The sequence below is a fragment of the Periophthalmus magnuspinnatus genome, chromosome 17 (genome assembly GCF_009829125.3).
Source record: "Periophthalmus magnuspinnatus isolate fPerMag1 chromosome 17, fPerMag1.2.pri, whole genome shotgun sequence".
NCBI classification, from domain to species: Eukaryota; Metazoa; Chordata; class Actinopteri; order Gobiiformes; family Gobiidae; genus Periophthalmus; species Periophthalmus magnuspinnatus.
Genome location: NC_047142.1, coordinates 8,071,294 through 8,090,816, shown reverse-complemented (window position 1 = coordinate 8,090,816; position 19,523 = coordinate 8,071,294). Strand labels below are relative to the sequence as shown.

The following is a 19,523-nucleotide window of genomic DNA, read 5'->3' as shown; positions in this document are numbered from 1 at the left end:
ACTATCTGAGACTGTATGAGGAATAAACTGAGCCTATAACAGACCCAAAAATATATAGGCCTACATTTGGTGCAAGGACAAACGCAGAAGAAGACAGACATGTGGAATAATGCACTGTGTTATCGTTATTGTGAATATTAAGATGGGTAAAGGAGCCTGAGTACAGAAACTGAGTCTAGTGCGTAAGTGTGGAGCGCCCTCTGCTGGATCATACCGTGTACTACATACATTTACTAGCATGTACAAATCCACACTTGTCTATATGGCAGCCTGTTGATACTTTGCTGTGTGTCATCATGCTGGGGGGTGTTCTACATGTATGTGCAGGCGGGATGTTTAGCAGTTGCCATGGTGACACAACGCACAACCCGCAAGCACAGCCCAAAAAAGTCTGAAAACGCATGAAAAAAATAGGCTACAAAATGGATTTAAACAGCACATGCGATGAAGACGTGTTTAGGTGTTTGATTTTCAACAACAAGGTGATACTAAACTGAAACACTGTTGGCTAATGTTATGTGAGAGGGACTTGTTTAACAGCGCAAATCAGCTCACCTGCTGCAGTTCCAGCTTAGCCAGTTCTTTATGGTCAGATTGTGTTACATCAAAGTCTAACTTGAGTAACAGAGCTGCAGACAGAGTAGTGCCTGCAGTTAGCATCAGACCCCCGGGGAGTGTTGATGACGTCACCTGCAAAGTAACAATACATGAAATAAACAAAAACCTGTCACTGCCTGTGTTACTGCAGTAGCCAAATGTGCCACTAGGGGTCACCAGTTTATGTCAAATAGTTAGATACAAAACTAAACTTTAACATGGTCATGATTCTCGCCTTTACACGCATGCGCAGAAGTCCTACAGCAACCTGGAGTTTTAATCAGACCATATTTTACTGATAAGACTGTATCCTTCTTGTTCATTATGTCCCAGGCAAAATTTTAGAAAGCTGTTATCTCATCAAAAACAAACCTGGAGTTGTGTTTTGGTTCATTCACACAACTTCAGGTCTGTTTTTGATGAGGGAATAACAGTCTAACATAGATCACAAACACGTCCCTGCTGAGTCCTGTGCGCCTCTACAGAGCAGGGCGCGCGCAGCCCATGAATAATGCACTGAACCCACGTGACCCTCTGTCTGTGCGCGTGCTGGTGAACCGGAAACGCTCGTGAGGATGCGCCCGTGTCATCCATCCCTCCATCCCTCCATCCTCCCTCTCGCTTTCCCCGCCGCGTAACGATGCTCTCCCCGCTGTGACCCGCGCTGAGACCCGCTGATCCCCGCGGTGCTTCTGGAGAACAGTGATACGGCCTGAAGGCGCTCATGGGCGGCTTGGAGCTCTGGTGACGGCGGCCTGAGCGCGGAGCAGTGAGCACCAGGGCCGCGGAGGATGGTTGAGTTATCCAGACGCGGCAGAAGCACGCGCGTTACGGTGGAGCTCATGACGTAGCCCGCGGTTGGTTCGGTGCAGGAGACGGTACTTTGTGAGTCCGAGAGCCCGCGCGGAGGATGGGGGGCTCGGTGTCGTCCTGCTGCGTCTCCTCCAGCCCGAAGCTCCGGAGGAAGGCCCACTCCCGCCTCGACTCCTGCCCACCAGAGTCCGACCTGAGCCGCGAGGACACCGTCTGCAGCCACCTACAGCACATCAGCGACCGGGAGAACCTGGACGGTACGAGACATGCACCGGGGAGGGCACCTGACGCACGGGGAGGGCACCTGACGCACGGGGAGGGCATCTGACACACACGGGGAGGGCATCTGACACACACGGGGAGGGCACCTGACGCACGGGGAGGGCATCTGACACACACTGAGACAGGAGGATGGGAGGGCACCTGACATATAGGGAGGGCATCTGACACACACTGTGAAAGGAGGATGGGAGGGCATCTGACACACAGGGAGGGGGCATCTGACACAAAAGGAGGGCATCTGACACACGGGAGGGCATCTGACACACTGAGACAGGAGGATGGGAGGGCACCTGACAAAAGGAGGGCATCTGACACATAGGGAGGGCATCTGACACACGGGAGGGCATCTGACACAAAAGGAGGGCATCTGATACACAAAGGGAGGGCATCTGACACACGGGAGGGCATCTGACACACGGGAGGGCATCTGACACAAAAGGAGGACATCTGATACACAGAGGGAGGGCATCTGACGCAAAAGGAGGGCATCTGACACAAAGGGAGGGCATCTGACAAACACTAAGACAGGAGGACGGGAGGGCATCTGACACAATGTTTGCATTTGTTATTATGTTTCCTACACGTGTGGTGGTTTTGCCTGAGGTTTGTTTTGACTGCGTCTCCTCCCCTCCCTCCCTCTCCTCTTCCTTCACTCCTCCTCCTCCTCTTTCTCTTCTCCATAACAATCACACCATTCTCTGGACTCTGCGGCCAAGCGTCAGCTGACTTTACACTTGTACAATGAGGACTGACAAAAAACATATCATTAATTAGATAAGATGTAAATGTAAATATCCTGACCATGACCCTGACCGTTCTGGCTCAGGGGACCAGTGTTGATGTGTCCTTGTGCAAGACACTTCGCCCATCTGGCCTCTGTTTGAGAGTGGTGCATGTGTTAACTCATTTACAGAGGTATGTGGGAAATGAGTCAGGTGAGAAGGACACGCAAAGATCATTAGAGACTGCACCTCAGAGCAGATGTCTGTAGTCCCGGTTTAGTCCTGGTTTAGTCCTGGTTTAGTCCTGGTTTAGTCCTGGTTTAGTCCTGGTTTAGTCCTGGTTTAGTCCTGGTTTAGTCCTGGTTCAGATCTTGTTCAGTCCTGGTTTAGTCTTAGATTCAGGACTGAGCGGGTCCATAGTGCAGATGTTCTTTTGATTGGACTTATTCTCTTGGCGTTGCAGTCGGAGCAGTTTGAATTTGGTTAAGTTCCATAAATGATGTTTGTGTTGTTAGTTTAGCACAGACTCCGGTGTTAGCTTTAGCGGACAGTGTTAGCATTACTGGAGCGTTCTTGTGCATGACTGACCCAGAGACATGTGACTGAAAACACAGCACAAATAACATGGATCTGCTCCAGTGGGGGGTCGGAACAACTGCATTCTCTTCTCTCTTTCTCTCTTCTCTCCCCCTCTTCCCCTCTCTCTCCACTCTCCCTCGTCACCTCTCGTCCGCTCTTCCCTTCCCTCTCTCTCTTGCTCTCTTCCCCTCCTTCTCTCCTCTCCCCTCTTTCCTCTTCTTTTCCTCTCCCCCATCTCCTCTCCTCTCCGCCCTCTCTCTCTGTCTCTCGTCTCCCCTCTCCTCTCCCCTCTCTCCTCTCCTTTATTCTCTCTCTCTCTCTGTCTCTCTCCTCTTCCTCTCCTCTCCCCTATCTCTCCTCTCTCTCTCACTCTGTCTCTCCTCTTCCTCTCCTCTCACTCTCTCTCTCCTCTCTTTGTCTCTCTTTCTTTCTCTGTCTCTCTTCTCTCCTCTCTCTCCTCTCCTCTGCCCCCTTTCTCTGTCTCTTTCCTCTTCCTCTCCTCTCTCTCTCCCCCCTCTCTCCTCTCCCCCTCTCTCTGTCTCTCGCCTCTCGTCGCTCCGTCTTTCTTTCCTCTCTCTCCTCTTCCTCTCCTCTCTCTCCCCTCTCCCTTCTCTCTCCCTCTTTCCTCTTCCTCTCCCCTCTCTTTCTCCTTTCCCCTCTCTCCTCTCCTCTCTCTGTCTCTCCTCTCTCTCTCTCTCTTTCTCCTCTCCCCTCTCTCTTTCTCTCTGTCTCTCCTCTTCCTCTCTGTCTCTCCTCTTCCTCTCCCTCTCCTCTCTCTCTCCCCTCTCCCTTCTCTCTGTCTCTCTCCTCTTCCTCTCCCTCCCCTCTCTCTCTTCTCTCTCTGTCTCTCTCCTCTTCCTCTCTCTCCCCTCTCTCCTCTTCCTCTCCTCTCTCTCCCCTCTCTCTCTGTCTCTTTCCTCTTCCTCTCCTCTCTCTTTCTCCTCTCCCCTCTCTCTCCCCTCTCTCCTCTTCTTCTCCTCTCTCCCCCCTCTCTCTTCTCTCTGTCTCTTTCCTCTTCCTCTCCTCTCCCTTTCTCCTCTCCCCTCTCTCTTTCTGTCTGTCTCTCTCCTCTTCCTCTCCTCTCTCTCCCCCCTCTCTCTTCTCTCTGTCTCTTTCCTCTTCCTCTCCTCTCCCTTTCTCCTCTCCCCTCTCTCTTTCTGTCTGTCTCTCTCCTCTTCCTCTCCTCTCTCTCCCCCCTCTCTCTTCTCTCTGTCTCTTTCCTCTTCCTCTCCTCTCTCTTTCTCCTCTCCCCTCTCTCTTTCTGTCTGTCTCTCTCCTCTTCCTCTCCTCTCGTCGCTCCCTCTTTCTTGGTACTTGCTCTGTATGTTTTATGTAAGAGCCCTCAGATCTCCTCTTTCACTGCTCTGAGTCTGAGCGAATCGAGTTTCACTGGTCACTCACACGGAGAGGCCAGATCTGGGTCAGAGTGTGTCAGATGCCCTCCCGTCCTCAAGTATCCCTGTGTGTCAGATGCCCTCCCATGCTCCTATACCCCTGTAGTATCAGACTGAGATGGGGCAGGTCAGATGTCTCTAGTTAATCTGCAGATGTTGTGGTTGGATAAACAGAGCGGGAGAATGGACCTCGTCACAGATAGAAGTGATCAGGGAAAAACAAAACATTTATGGATTTGACTTTTGCAGACCTGTTCTAAAGTGAACATATCTATTTTGCGTTTCAGAGCTGAACTTGGCGTCTAACCCTTCGGACCACCCTCGGGACAGCACCCTGTTCCTCAGCAAATCTCATAATGACGGTGCGTTTGGTTTTTATCAACGAGTGAATGAAGTAAAAGTACACAGAGCTAAAAAGTTACTCCTGTAAAAGTAAAAATATCACATGTAAAAGCATTGAAGTACCCTTTAAAAATCTACTTAAAGAGTAAAAAGTATGTCACAGAAGTATTGTTCATTTGTTAAAGTGTAAATGTAGTTATATCTAAAATGAGACATGTTTTGGTCACAGAAACAAGACGAAACAATGTCTTCGTTTTCTCATGAATTTTGTGTATTTATTTTCGATGCTCAAAGCCGAAGCTTGAACTCGAAAAATTTAGTCAGAATATTACTACGAAAATGGTCAAAATAAGCCCTCAAATCATATGAAAAGTACTTTTTACTTTTCAGTCCAGTTTAAAAATGTAGTGGAGTAGAAAGTTCAGACATCTACTTTCTAATGTAATGGAGTAAAAAGTATCCACTATAAAATATACTTAAAGAAATTACAGATATCTAAAAATTCTACTTAAGTACAGTACTCTTTTCTACTTGTACTTTTGTACCTTCCACACTGTCACACAGAGAGGTGAGGGCCCCTGGCAGCTCTGGCTCTTTGGATTATACTGACACACACTTTTAAAGCTGCACTATGTAAGGTTTCTTTGGGAGGAAAAGGGTCTACCACCTTCGTTTCCATGGAGATGTTACTGCTTTGGAATGGATCTTCTGCGGTACGGCATTAAACGTCCATGGAGAGTGTTCCAAAGTATGCTTTTAACTGTCATCTCCATGGAAACAAGCAGGCGATGCCACCAGGCCGATCTCTTCAAGACGTTATTGGGCGATAAAAACAGCTGTAACTGAACACACTGAACACACGCAGGATGGTGCAGTTTAATAACATCAGTCACATCACCATGGAGACAAGCAGGAAGCAGACCCTCACCAGAAAAGTTACAGACTGCACCTTTAAAAGTTTAGTTGTTCTTCAAATCTTTTTTCACTGTGAATGGGTCTATTGAAATGAATATGTGTTTGACAAACTTTTATAAATATTTAGTTTTCCTCATGTTTATGCTCTAAAATGTGTGAGTTATAAATGTGAAATGGTCCTCAATAGTTATTTGGGTTACATCTTTTTAAAGCAAAATGTTCTTTTTTTTTGCTTTCTACCATGTTATAATATTGCTCCCTCATTAAAAACATGCCTGATGTAGTTTTAGATGTCATACGTACATGTTTGAGTAATCTAGTGATCTCTCCCAGGCACTGTTTGAACCCTCTGTACGGTTAGCTGTATGAACCTGTATAAGCCTACATCACCCATGCTCACAAGTGACAATTTTCAATAAATATACAAAAAACATGATATAAAACAATACACTACAACTACTGAAGTGCTCTGAAGGGGGGGTGATTTAGCACAAAGAGCAAGTGGAGGAAAATGGTGAGCAAATGGAGCAAAAATGAAAGTGAAACATGTTGATACGTTTTATTCAGGAAATGTACAATTTTCAAAACAATAAAAGGTAACATGGTGATCTAAATATGTTATGTATTAGCAGTTAATGCCCCATACCTGCTCTTTAAAGTCTACATGAGAAATACTACAGTTATTTGTATATTTACTATGTACTATGAGTCTGTACGAAACTGGGACAAACATTGAGGTGTTTTGTTGTTGTTGATTTCAGTTGTGCCGAGTCGGACCAGTAAGTGTGTGTGTGTGTGTGCTGTGGCGCCCCCTGCTGCTCCACTGTTTCAAACTCATGTCAGTTTGAAACAGTTTTAGTCTTATTTATTTCTAACTTGCAGTCTTGTGTTGGTCCTGGCTCAGTTCTGGTTAAGAGCCAGTCTCTGGTCTGAATCTGGGTTAAATTAGGCTTAGTCCTGGTTTAGTCCTGGTTTAGTCCTGGTTTAGTCCTGGTTTAGTCCTGGTTTAGTCCTGGTTTAGTCCTGGTCTAGTTCTGTGCATGTTTAGTTTCTGTACTTTGAAAGCCAAGAACCAGGGCAAAAATGTAATGAACCAGGTCTAGTGTTTTTAAGTAAAACACATTTTTTCAAAAGTTTGGTCTGGTCTGGTTTGATCTGGTCTGGTTTGGTGAGACTCAGCTCTTCCTCTGCAGTGACACACGTTTTGGGGAACTTACAACATCGATTAATCACAATTTTTGTTTTTTTGTTTTTTTTTCTGCAGTTCGGGACAAAAGGAAGAGTCTGTTTATCAACAATGTATGTATTAACATGTTACTACTACTATTACTACTATTACTACTACTGCTATCATGGCTACTAATGCTACTACTACTACTACTAATACTTCTACTATTACATATGTATCATTTATTTCCAGAATGGAACGAGCAGAAGGAAATACAGCTCATGTTCCACCATTTTCCTGGACGACAACACAGTGAGCCGCCCGCACCTCAAGTACACGGTCAAATGGTGAGGCCAGAGGACATGTTTAGAGCGTTGCCATAGTAACGGTTTACAGCGGGATATTATAGAGGCTTTATAAATGTAAATGAAGTGAACCTCTGTGTGTGACTCCTCCCACAGTCTGTCTTTGGCCATTTACTACCACATCAAGAACAGGTGAGACGCGGGTTTATCGCCGGACACGTTCACTACATGTCGTTTTGTGTTAAGTTTAAGTTTCTCTGTTTCGTTTTCTCGTCAGGGATCCAGACGGAGGGATGCTGCTGGACATTTTTGATGAGAAGCTTCACCCTCTCACAGTGAGTCGGGTTGCGTTCGGACCACAATGACAAAATCTAAATGATAAACGCATTCGAATCTGAGGGAAGACGCTTGAAACTCGTTGGCGTGTGACGGATTCAACCAAAAATTCAGATTTTCCGACTTTGCCGTTTAATCCATTCATTTCAAATCAGGTTTATTTCTGTTGACCTTATTTAGCCACGCCCACTTTTGCCTCTAAACGCTCCAAATCGCTCTTTCTTTGTGGTGGCACTTGCAGGTGAAGGGGGAATTTCATTCTTTTCAATGGCAAATTTGGGAAACGTTTTGCCTCAAAAATATGATATAAAGTAGTGTAAATTTAAGAGTAAAAAGTAAAAGTATTTCGCACAAGTGTTGTCCATTTGTTAGTGTTAAATGTAGTTATATAGATCTAAAAATCAGACAGATGAATCAGTTTCTTAATTTTTCTGATGAATTTTGTGTATTTATTTTTGTTGCTCAAAGCCGAAGCTTGAACTCGAAAACTTTAGTCAGGATGTTTCCACAAACATGGTCAAAATAACTCCTCAAATCATATGAAAAATACTTTTTACTTGTCAGTCCTATTCAGAAAGTAGTTGAGTAGAAAGTGCTCTCAAATGTCTCTCCACAGTACGGCATTAAACGTCCATGGAGAGTGTTCCAAAGTATGCTTTTAACTGTCATCTCCATGGAAACAAGCAGCCGATGCCACCAGGCCGATCTCTTCAAGACGTTATTGGGCAATTAAAAACAGCTGTAACTGAACACACTGAACACACGCAGGATGGTGCAGTTTAATAACATCAGTCACATCACCATGGAGACGAGCAGGAGGCAGACCCTCACCAGAAAAGTTACAGAGTGCACCTTTAAATGTTTGTTACTTGTAAGTGTAGATTTAGTTACAAACTTTTACATTGTGTAGTTTTCCAAAAATATGATATAAAGTCGTGTTGATTTGTGTAAAATGTTCTATGTTCATGAGACCCACACGTCCACACCTCACCGATTCTCTGGGACGCTTTAAAACGGCTCTGTAGTCCGCATAGAACGTGTTTGCTCTCAAAATCACTAGCCCCATGCAAAATAACACACTGATGACAATGGCTACGCCCACGGCAACTTCCAGGATAAGGTGAATAGTGCATTTAAAACAACTTCAGCTAAATAACATGCTTCACATAAAAGTAAACAAATACACAGATAACAGCACACATAGGAAAACAATAACACACCTACATATCCTGTCTAGTATTAAATGCCAGGGAGGAGGGGTGAGTTTTCAGTCTAGTCTTAAACTGTGTTAAAGTCTGTGAGGGTCTGACAGAGGGAGGCTGAGACATGGGTCACTCACTGCTCCTGATGAGATGCCCCAGTGCTATTAAAGGATGGGTCAAATGCAGGACAGATTTGCCTATGGAGACAGTAAAGTGTACCTTTAAATGCTCAGACACGCCACGGAAACATTAGTCCAGCCATAGAGTTTACACGTAAACCCCACGCCCCTGATGCCGCTGACGTGTTGATATAAACACGTTAGAATCTTCTGGATGTTAATGGCTGTCTCCGTAGGTTATGTAGTTTTATTATATTAACGCCCGTGTTTTCCACCTGAGTTGTGCTTCCTGATGTTTAACGCCGTGTCTCTCATAAACACATGAGACTGATGTTCCTGATCTGAATCTCTGTGTTTGTCCGTCAGAAACACGAGGTCCCTCTCGACTACGACAAACACGACCCGGAGCAGAAGCAGATCTACAGATTTGTGAGAACGCTATTCAGCGCCGCTCAGCTCACGGCCGAGTGCGCCATCGTCACTCTGGTGAGGGACAAACTCAAGAAATATCCCAACAAATCTACAGCTAAGTACTCCTGACCATGGCACGGGTCAGGAGTACTTATAAGAATAATGGTGTATAATGTCTTACACTTATATTGATACTGTCCATCATATTTATAAAAGACTCATGGTTCAGTCCTGGGTTAGACAGCTTGTTGTCATCTATTTCAACTTCTACTACTACTCCAACAAGTACTACAACTGGTGTATTACTGCCATTAATCTGCCTCAGTACTCTCCCACTCCTGCCACAGATCAGGTATATGTTGTAAACCTGTACTTACTGTGTGTACTGTGTATTTCTGCAGGTGTACCTGGAGAGGCTCCTGACCTACGCCGAGATGGACATCTGTCCCGGGAACTGGAAGAGGATCGTGTTAGGAGCCATTCTTCTGGCCTCCAAAGTGTGGGACGATCAGGCTGTGTGGAACGTGGACTACTGCCAGATCATGAAGGACATCACCGTGGAGGACATGTGAGACAGTACAATATAAGTCCACACAGGGACACAGGAGGACGGGAGGGCATCTGACGCACAGGGACACAGGAGGACGGGAGGGCATCTGACACACAGGGATACAGGAGGACGGGAGGGCATCTGACACACAGGGATACATCTGACATGGTTGTGTTTTATTTTGAAGGAACGAGTTGGAGCGTCACTTCCTGGAGCTGCTTCAGTTCAACATAAACGTCCCGTCGAGTGTTTACGCCAAATATTACTTTGACCTGCGCTCCCTGTCCGAGACCAACAACCTGAGCTACCCCCTGGAGCCTCTGAGCCGGGACAAGGCCCACAAACTAGAGGTAAACCGGGTCTAAACCGGGTCTGAACCAGGACTGAACCAAGACTGAGCGAGGTCTATAAAACTGAAGTATTTTTATGTTTATTTCAGGCGATTTCTCGACTCTGTGACGACAAATACAGAGAAGCCCGAAGAGCAGCGAGGAAGCGCTCAGCCAGTGTGGACAACCTGTGTGGAGTCAAGTGGGTCCCAGCGATACTCTCATAACTACTACTACAACTACTACAACTACTATTAGTACTGCTGCTACAACTACTACTGTTACTGTTACTGCGACTACTATTTCACAACTCCTACTACAAATATTTCTACTACTACTACAACAACCTGTGCGAGGTCAAGTGAATCCTAGAGATGTAACTACTCATAACTACTACCACAAATACTACTACTGCTGCTGCTACTACTACTACTGTTACTGTTACTGCGACTACTATTTCACCACTACTACTACAAATACTTCTACTACTGCTACTACTACTACCATTGCTGTGACTCCTACTACTACCACTACAACTACAACTACTACAAATACTTCCAGTACTACTACAACCTGTGTGGGGTCAAGTGATACTCTCCTTGACACACTCCTAACTACTACTACAAATATTATTACTGCTACTGCTGCTACTAGTACTGTTACTGCGACTACTACTACTAAGACTGTTACTACTACTACAAATACTTCTACTGCTTTTACTTCTAGTACAACAAATGGGCCCCTCTCATAACTACTCATACAAATACTGCTACAAATACCACTGCAACTACTACTACTATACTACTATAGCCATTGTGAATGACCTGTATGGAGTCAAGAGGGTCCCAGCTATCCAGTTATAACTACTAGTACTGCTACTACTACTAATGCGACTGCTACTACTTTGACTACTACTACTAGTACTACTACTACTACTACTAGTACTACTACTACTACTACTACTACTACTACTACTACTACTACTACTACTACTACTACTACTACTACTGTCTCTTCAAGCAAGTTCGAAGCCAATGTGGATTACAGATGGGACCCTGAAATGTTGTCCTTTTCCAACTCAACTACAACAACTACCAATATTACAAGTACTACTACTACATCAACAACCACTACTGCTACTACAACCACTACTGCTACTGCCATATCTGAACGCTAGCACCAGACTTGAACCATGAAGCTACCGGCACAGAATATTTGAGATGCTACATATGAACTTTGGATGAAAAACTTTTATGGGAAATACTACAGACTTAAAAATATGGATTATGAAATTTTAAAAGAACTATTCACTTGTTTTTTTTTTTGGAGGAAGAAGACTTTTTTTTCAGTGCCTAAACCTGAGCAGAGCGTTTGGAACAACACGAGACTGTCCCGAGTACTTTCCTATGACGGCATTATTAATATGGTCACTATACTGTATGTGATTTCTGTGTGTTCAGGTCTCCCCCCGTGTACTGCACAACGACGAATATTTATTATTTTTAAGGTATTTTTAGTCAGTTTTTTGCCTATGTACACAAAGTTCACTCTCACCATGCGTTTTTACTCTGATCTGACTGCAAAAACAACACACTTTATACTTCGAAGTACTTCAAATGACTTCAATTTAGAATAATAGTCCTGTTTTACTTTGCTTCTCAAATGAGGGGTCTGCCACACGTCTGCCTCGAGACTGATGTCGTTGCTGCGCCTGGAATGTTCCGTAGTAGGGTATTAAATGTTTGTTTCTTCGGAGGAAAACAGGGGATGCAGCCAAGGCAAATTACAGGTGAGGTATGTGGAGATGCGAGCCCGATAAAAGTACGAATGTTGTTCAAATTCTGGAATTCTCTGGAGTGAGATTATTTTAGAACAACAAAAAACAAAAGAGGTGTTTGTATACTGCCTCCTACTGGTTTAAAAAAGTTACTACAATCATGTTCGTCAAGTTTATGGAATTTAAGACCAAGATTTAATTAATGTTATAGTAAAAAACAGGTCAGTATTCTGATTTGGAGTCATTTGATCTGTTTTTGCAGCGCACATCCACAACCCCATGGACCCTCTGCCCCATAGACCCTCAGTCTCACAGATCCTCCGCCCCATGGACCCTCAGTCCCATAGACCCTCAGCCCCATAGACCCCCAGCCCCATAGACCCTCAGTCGCATGGACACTCAGTCAGATAGACCTCAGCCCCATGGATCCTCAGCCCCATGGACCCTCATAGACCCCCTGTCCCATAGGCTCCCAGCCCCATAGACCCTCATAGACCCTCATAGACCCTCATAGACCCTCAGCCCCACAGACCCTCAGCCCCATAGACCCTCAGGTAGTCTGTTTAAAATTGTAACATTTGATATACTTAGATCTTTGTGTTTGTGTAAAAGTCCACTTTTGTCACAAACTGAAATCTTGTGATAGTAATAAACAATCCAAGCACACAGCTCTGGCAGAGTGGTTATCTTTGTGACTCACTAACATCATGGACCAACACTGCTGCAGGTGGGTGTGGTCTCAATATATCAATAGCTGTTTTATCTATGGATTGTACAATTTAGATCTTGAGAAAATACTGATATCTAATATTTGCAGTGGTGGAACATAAGGAAGTACAAGTAGTAAAGTGCTGTACTTAAGTGGAATTTGTAGGTATCTGTACATAACTTAAGTACATTTTACAGTGGATACTTTTTACTCTTACTCTTACTCTTACTTACTTTTACTTACTACATTTGAAAGCAGTATCTGTACTTTCTACTACACTACATTTTTGAACTGGATGGAAAAGTAAAAAGTACTTTCCATTTGATTTTTGAGGGGTTATTTTTACCATGTTCGTGGAAACATTCTGACTAAAGTTTTTGACTTAAAGCTTGCTCTTTGAGCAAACAAAAATAAATACACAAAACTACTTTTACTGGAGGAACTTTTTACCTCTGTATCTGTACTTTTTCTTAAGTAACAAACTTGAGTACTTCATCCACCGCTGGATATTTGAATGCCGAGTTTATATCTTCAATACACGTATCTTCAAAACCAGACACATGTAAGAACCTTCCCTGTGGATGGGGGGTGGTGTAGGGAACAGGTGCAGCTCACACTATTGTCCCATGTAGTAAAAGCAAGTGCTGCCCCCGTGTGGCCAGCTTGATGTAATTGCACACTGAGCAGATGTATTGTAGACTGGATGTCAGAGAACCTTCACTTTTACAGTAGTCCACTCTCCTATAGGTCAGTGTATTTTCCTTTGTCAGAGCCAGAGTGGAGTCGGGGCAGACTGACGGAAAAGTGACTGTCCCTAGTCCCACTTATTTTTCGTTAACTGTACAAAAAGTTCACCGCTCTTAAACACAACAACAAAATGATCTGAGTGGAACAGGATATGGAGCATTGAGCTTTTGGTTATAAGGCACAAAAAACAACTAGATTTGTACAAATGATAAGTTAAACAGGGGGTACTATACAAAATCAACTTTTTGGACCTTTCCTCACTGTTCCCTCATTAAAAACATGTCGGTTTTAGATGTGATCCATGCATGTTTGAATAATTGAGTGATCTCTCCTGGGCACTATTCAAACACTTTACAATTTTAGGTTTTACTGGACAAATACAGAGTTTAATTACATAGAGTTTAATTATAAATGATACTTTTTGAATCTGAAATACATTTTGAGGCTAGAAAAACACATATACGTATTTAAATAGTAACATTTTTACCTTTTATGTTCAAAACTGAAAGCAAATGTGTCACACGAACTTTTAAACATTCTGTTGATGCCACACTTGCTTTAACACAGAGGAAGAAGTACTCAATTTTGTTACTATAGTAAAAGTACAGATACCAGGGCAAAAGGTATCACATGAATACAGATGATACAGATTTATGCTGGATTTAGTTCAACAGAAATTTAATCAATCGTTTTTGTTTGTTTTTTTTGTTGTTTTTTGTTGTTTTTTTTTTTTTTTTTTTGCTAGCTATCTTTTTATTTATTTTTTATTTTTTGCTCTAACTACAAACATGTTCAAAATAAACCCTTAGCCTTTTCAGCAGCTTTCAAACAATCATAAAAAATACTTTCACTTTTGAGTTCTGTTCAAAAATGTAGTGGAGTAGAAAGTACAGATACTGCTCTCAAATGTAGTGAAGTAAAAGTAAAACATATCTACTTAAGTAAAATAGACAAACCTGAAACGTGTACTATACTACTTTTCCTTCTGCACGTCGCACCACTGTCTATAACACAGTGGTACTTTGCCGCTCCCTGACACTTCTATAGATAGACAACATTTAAAGAGCCTCGTGTTGTATGTTTAACACCAAGATGTTTACAATGCAACACAGAGCGCCGCCTAGTGGCTCAAGACGTCACGCCAAGTTACGAGTCTCCACCTCAGATGTACTGTAATGTTTTGTGAAACCTGAGATGGCGCTGAACGATTTGGGAAATATACGTAAATGTGAAATCTGACGAGCTTTGAACTCACAATTTAATAAGAGTAGATAAGGTTCAAAGGTGAAACGAATACAAGAATCACATTACGTAGCGGGTTTATATGGATCTGGACTACAGGGTGAGCAGTTTTTATGCAGGATAAGACCCCATGGAGACACAGGGAGGGCATCTGACACACACGAGGACATTTCAGAACATGTTTGTACAGATCTAAACTACTGGGTTAGCAACAAGAGATTCCGTTCTTTGTGGAGGAAATGATGGCACTTCAAAAATGTCACACTTTCTGATCATGTCCATCTTCGATTTATGTATTTATTTTAAAGATTTTTGAAGATTTGAGCTTGAATTTTGCGTAAAAAGTCCAGCCCGGGCTCGTCCCTCGTAAGAAAGGCTGCAGGACCTTGCTATGCCTGCTATGCTTTGATAGTCCTTGATAAGAATAGACCAGTGTGGAACAAGAAACCCTTTAGTAACAGAGGGGTGTGAGGCTTAAAGGGACCTGGGACCAGCCTGTGGGACCAGTCTGGAGCTAGACCAGGACTGGACCAGGACTCAGACCAGAGGGAACCAGGACGACACCAGAACTGAAGCCTCCAGACAGAGAAGTGACACAAGAGAACTCCAAGATTCAAGAACTAGGATCAGGGACTTGTTAAGGACGTTTTTAGGGTCTAAACTGGAACTTAAACCAGTTTTTGGCATTGAAGAGAACAGGTGACTCTCCACTGCTGAACGGGAGACTGAATCTGAACCAGGTCTGGGCCAGGACCAGGACTCGGACCAGGACTTGGGACCAGAGCAGAGAATGAAGATGGTCGGAGCCAAGGACTTAGTTTTGATCACCGTGAGCCAAAACGTCTCCTTCACGGGTAAGACTCCCCACGCACTCACCTGTTTCTGATTATCAGCCTAGAATTTTCAAATTTGATGTGTTTTGTATTTTATCTGCTTTTGTTTTTACCGCAGCAGGAGTAACTATTCTTCCTGGAGTCAACATAAAACACACAGTCACATTTAAAAGCAAAAAAAAAAAAAAACACTGACTTTGTTTAACTGATGTAGATTTTTCAGACATCCAGGAATTAATATATAAAAAAAAGAGCTGGACGTTTTGTTTAACTGTTCTAACTTTTATTGGCTCTGCGAGTTCAGAATTAAAGGGCCCATGTTACGCTGTTTTCAGATCTGTGTTCTAATGTTGTTTCCTCATCACAAACAGACCTGGAGTTGTGTTTTGTTTCATTCTCACATGTTTAACACACAAACTCTGCATATTTAGGCTGAGTTCTTATCTCAAACTGAAAACACTCTGTTCCACCTTGTGATGTCATCATGTGGTAATACAGGAAGTGCTCCACTGTGTTTTTAAACTTCACAAACACCTTCACTAGAATCATTTGGATCATTTCAGCCCTGGAATTGGCAATTTCTACTAAGGATCTGCTAACTTGAAAACTACCACTTGATGACATCACAAGGTGGAACAGAGCGTTTTGAGCTGTAGAGATGTAACAGACTAATAATAAAGAGTTACCCAAATATGCGTGAATGAAACAAAACACATCTCCAGGTCTGTTTTTTAGGAGGTAACGACATTATAACATGGTTTAAAGCTCATAAAAGTCAGCTTTGCTTTTTTAGTTTTACTTTTTAAACCACAAACTAATATTAATCTTAAAGGTGCACTATGGTAAATGGTCACAAAGCACTTTACATCAAGTGGACAATGCTCTACCAACTGAGCCACTGTCATCTCAGCAGCTCTCTTTTTGTCAATGTCACTTTTTGTTCAACCTGTCGCGCTTTTCTCCATAGAGAAGTTACACAGTGACTCAAGTCAAGTTAAAAATCTGTGGAGAGGCGAGCGCGCTTACAGTAAGAATGCATGTTTTTCTGAGCAATAAAAAGATGGACAGATAGATAGATAGATAGATAGATAGATAGATAGATAGATGTTTAATGCCGTTTAGGGTAGGTTGGCTGAAGGTTGATGGTTCAAATCCTGCTCTGGACATAAACATTATTGTCAGATCCACTTGTTGATGGTGCAATTCCAGCTCCCACAGATGAATGCTGTTGTTGTGTCCTTGGGCAAGACACTTAACCCACCTCTCTCCCTGTATCTGTGCACAATGATATATGAATGTGAGTGAGTATGGGTGAGTGGTTCCTTGAGGTGGAAAAGCGCTATATAAAAACATGACCATTTACCATAGTGTAATATTCTTGGCAAAGCACTGACATCTCCATGGAGACAAGCAGGTGGCAGACCTTCAATCGGAAAAGCTACATAGTGCACCTTTAATTTCAATAGTTTGACCGCTTTTTTTTTTGATGGGCCTAGATTTTCAAAGTCATATTTTTTCCCCATAGTCTAAAAACAAGTATAGTCATAAACAAAGACGTGACTGTATTTCATCTGTCATCTGTGTTTTGTTTTTTATCAGAGGAGGAAATCAGTGACTTTCTCTCGATAAATTATATTAAATAAAAAGACAATATGGATCGCTTGTGCCGAAATCTCTAACCCATATAAACACGACTCAAGATACAGCTACTTGTCATTAAAAACAACAGTGGGTTTTATTTTAGCACAGACACAGAGGAGAGGAGCCAGAGTCTGGGGTGAAGGAGACCATAAGAATGTCCACAGATCAGGTTCACACAAGAAAAGAAATATGGAAGTGTGTTTGTGTGTGTGTCTCTGTCGCAACAAGGAACACACACATCCACAGAGCAGGAAAAAAGGGAATTATGAACAAAAAAAAAACAGTTTGGGTTTTCACAATCAAAATCATGCATCTTTTTAAATAAAATTTGACAGGTAAAATAAAAAGTAATGTGTCTGACGAATGAGCTGGTTTATGGTTCATACCTGTGGAATTACTGGGCCTAAACACATGAAACAAAAAGTGGATGATAGAAAATTAAAGGCACTGTCTTAAAAATGTGAAAAACAGAACTAGATTAATCTTAAATTGTTGGCAGGGGTCCAAAGTTTTTCCTTACTTACCTTATGCATTTGGAGCATCCTAATTATTCATCACAATGAGTTTATAAGCTTTATTATAAGATGCTGACAGTACACAACAGATTTATTTTGACCTCAAGAGCTGTTTATACAATGTACAGTATCTGTACTGGACACATTTAGCTCAAACACATGGGGAAAAATGATGTACTGGCCCTTTAAGGCACAATTGTAATTTGAAAAAGATGATAGCACAGAGTTTATCATATGTGGTTTTGACATTCTCCCATAGAGGCTTTCCTCCTGAAATGATGACATCATGAACAAAGCCTAATCCTCTCTCTCCCTGTCTCCTTCCCTTCTCTCTCCCTGTCTCTCTCCCTCTACTTCCCACTTCCTCTCTTTCCCTGTCTCTCTCTCCCTCTCTGTCTTCATCTCACTTCCTCTCTCTCTCCCCTCTCCCTCTCTTTCTCTACTCTCTTTCCCTCCCTCTCGCTGTCTTTCCCTCTCCCTTCCTCTCTCTTTACTCCAACTCCCTCTCTTTACCTGTCTCTCTCTCCCTCTCTCTCTATCTCCCTTCCTCTCTCTCTTGCCCCTCTCCCCCCCTCTCTTTCCCTGTCTCTCTCTCTCTCTACTCTCTCTCCCTTCCTCTCCTTCTCTCCCCATCCCTCTCTCTCTCCTCTCCCCCTCTCTCTCTCTCCCGCTCTCCATCTCCCCCGCCTCTCTTCTTAGGTAAGTCCTGGCTCCTGCTGATGCTTGGCTTTCGTTCTCTTCTCGTGTTTTTGGCCGGATTCTCCCTCTTCAGTGATGAACAGGAGCGCTTCATCTGCAACACCATCCAACCGGGCTGCTCCAACCTCTGCTTCAACGTCTTCGCCCCCATCTCCATCCTCCGTCTTTGGCTCTTCCATCTGATCCTGCTCCTGGTTCCTCACCTCATCTTCTGCACTTACCTCACCCACAAAGTCCTGTCCAAACCTGCTCTCATCCCTCTACCTCCTCCTCTTCTCCACAGCGAAAGAAACTCACCACTAACCCTCGAAACATCTCCATCTTTCCACAAATCTGCACTTCGGGAATGGACCCCGCCCAGGTTCTACTGCGCCTATGTGTCCGTCGTGATCTTCCGGATGGTTTTGGAAGCTGCGTTCGGAGTTGGGCAGTTTTTCCTTTTTGGATTGGCATTTCCGAAAAGTTTCCTCTGCTACGAAGCACCGTGCACATCCGGGATCGAGTGCTACATCTCCAGACCCACTGAAAAATCCCTAATGCTAAATTTCATGCTAGCTGTAGCAGCTTTCTCAATATTTCTCAGTTTTTTGGACCTGGTGAGTTCTTTAAAGGCGATGGTGGGATGGAGGAAGAGACAGGAGAATCTACTGGAGGAGCTAAGTAAAGGAGAGCAGAGCAGCGTCTTTACAACCAGTGAAGACATGGACAATCTGTTGACGAAAAGAGGTAGCCCGAATGCTAAACATGCTAACGGTGAGCCTCATTTCCCCGTAGATAACCATGCCCCCAAACCAGAGCTCTCATGTCCAGCTACAGCCTCTCCTTTTGGGTCTCAGAGCCAGCTGAAGCCCCCCTTATACCCACGACCAGACCGAGGAGCAGCCACGCCATCCCGGGCACCTGCCCCCAGTGTTAGCAGGAGGGTGGCGACGGCCGTGGCTGGCTCTGGGCAGCAGTCTGACAGTGACTCGCAGGACCACAAGAGGGCGTGGGTGTGATCACGTTTCTCTTACGCTCCTGGACTCTTTGAGTAATGTATAAGTCTTTAAACTGTATCTATCCTGAGGTTTAAAAAAATGTTCTACAATCACAACTGAGCCTGTGTCCAGAGCCTTAACCTGCAGATACAGACACAAGTGAGTCTTATTCTCAGTTTATGAACAGGCCTCATGTGAAAACTCAGAACCTACAATTCACCCACTGAGCTGCACAGGCTGCACTAGCACTGAGTCATGATTGGCTGCAGATCAGAGAGAATCCTTTTAGGTTTAAACCAACTGGATTTCAGCATTGAAC

The 19,523-nt window shown here is 43.6% G+C and overlaps 2 protein-coding genes across 2 annotated transcripts; both read left to right on the top strand.

Moving 5' to 3' along the window:
• Positions 1 to 1,133: 1,133 nt before the first annotated feature.
• Positions 1,134 to 12,510, top strand: LOC117385145 (cyclin-Y-like). Its single transcript, XM_033982425.2, has 10 exons — positions 1,134 to 1,667; positions 4,675 to 4,749; positions 6,909 to 6,943; positions 7,065 to 7,159; positions 7,274 to 7,309; positions 7,395 to 7,452; positions 9,141 to 9,260; positions 9,587 to 9,753; positions 9,923 to 10,085; positions 10,175 to 12,510. Exons 1-10 carry the CDS (start codon positions 1,508 to 1,510, stop codon positions 10,289 to 10,291), a joined length of 1,026 nt encoding a protein of 341 aa, XP_033838316.1. The 5' UTR covers positions 1,134 to 1,507; the 3' UTR covers positions 10,292 to 12,510.
• Positions 12,511 to 15,335: 2,825 nt separating this feature from the next.
• On the top strand, positions 15,336 to 19,225 carry LOC129457017 (gap junction delta-4 protein-like). Its single transcript, XM_055228614.1, has 2 exons — positions 15,336 to 15,393; positions 18,228 to 19,225. Exons 1-2 carry the CDS (start codon positions 15,336 to 15,338, stop codon positions 19,223 to 19,225), a joined length of 1,056 nt encoding a protein of 351 aa, XP_055084589.1.
• Positions 19,226 to 19,523: the final 298 nt, after the last annotated feature.

Excerpts from the sequence above, each read along its gene's own strand:
- LOC129457017 (XM_055228614.1), top strand. The coding sequence starts at position 15,336 with ATGGTCGGAGCCAAGGACTTAGTTTTGATCACCGTGAGCCAAAACGTC. Across the intron at positions 15,394-18,227 it reads CCAAAACGTCTCCTTCACGG|GTAAGTCCTGGCTCCTGCTG; the intron begins GTAAGACTCCCC and ends CTCTCTTCTTAG.
- LOC117385145 (XM_033982425.2), top strand. The coding sequence starts at position 1,508 with ATGGGGGGCTCGGTGTCGTCCTGCTGCGTCTCCTCCAGCCCGAAGCTC. Across the intron at positions 6,944-7,064 it reads AGAGTCTGTTTATCAACAAT|AATGGAACGAGCAGAAGGAA; the intron begins GTATGTATTAAC and ends ATTTATTTCCAG. Across the intron at positions 7,310-7,394 it reads TACTACCACATCAAGAACAG|GGATCCAGACGGAGGGATGC; the intron begins GTGAGACGCGGG and ends TTTTCTCGTCAG.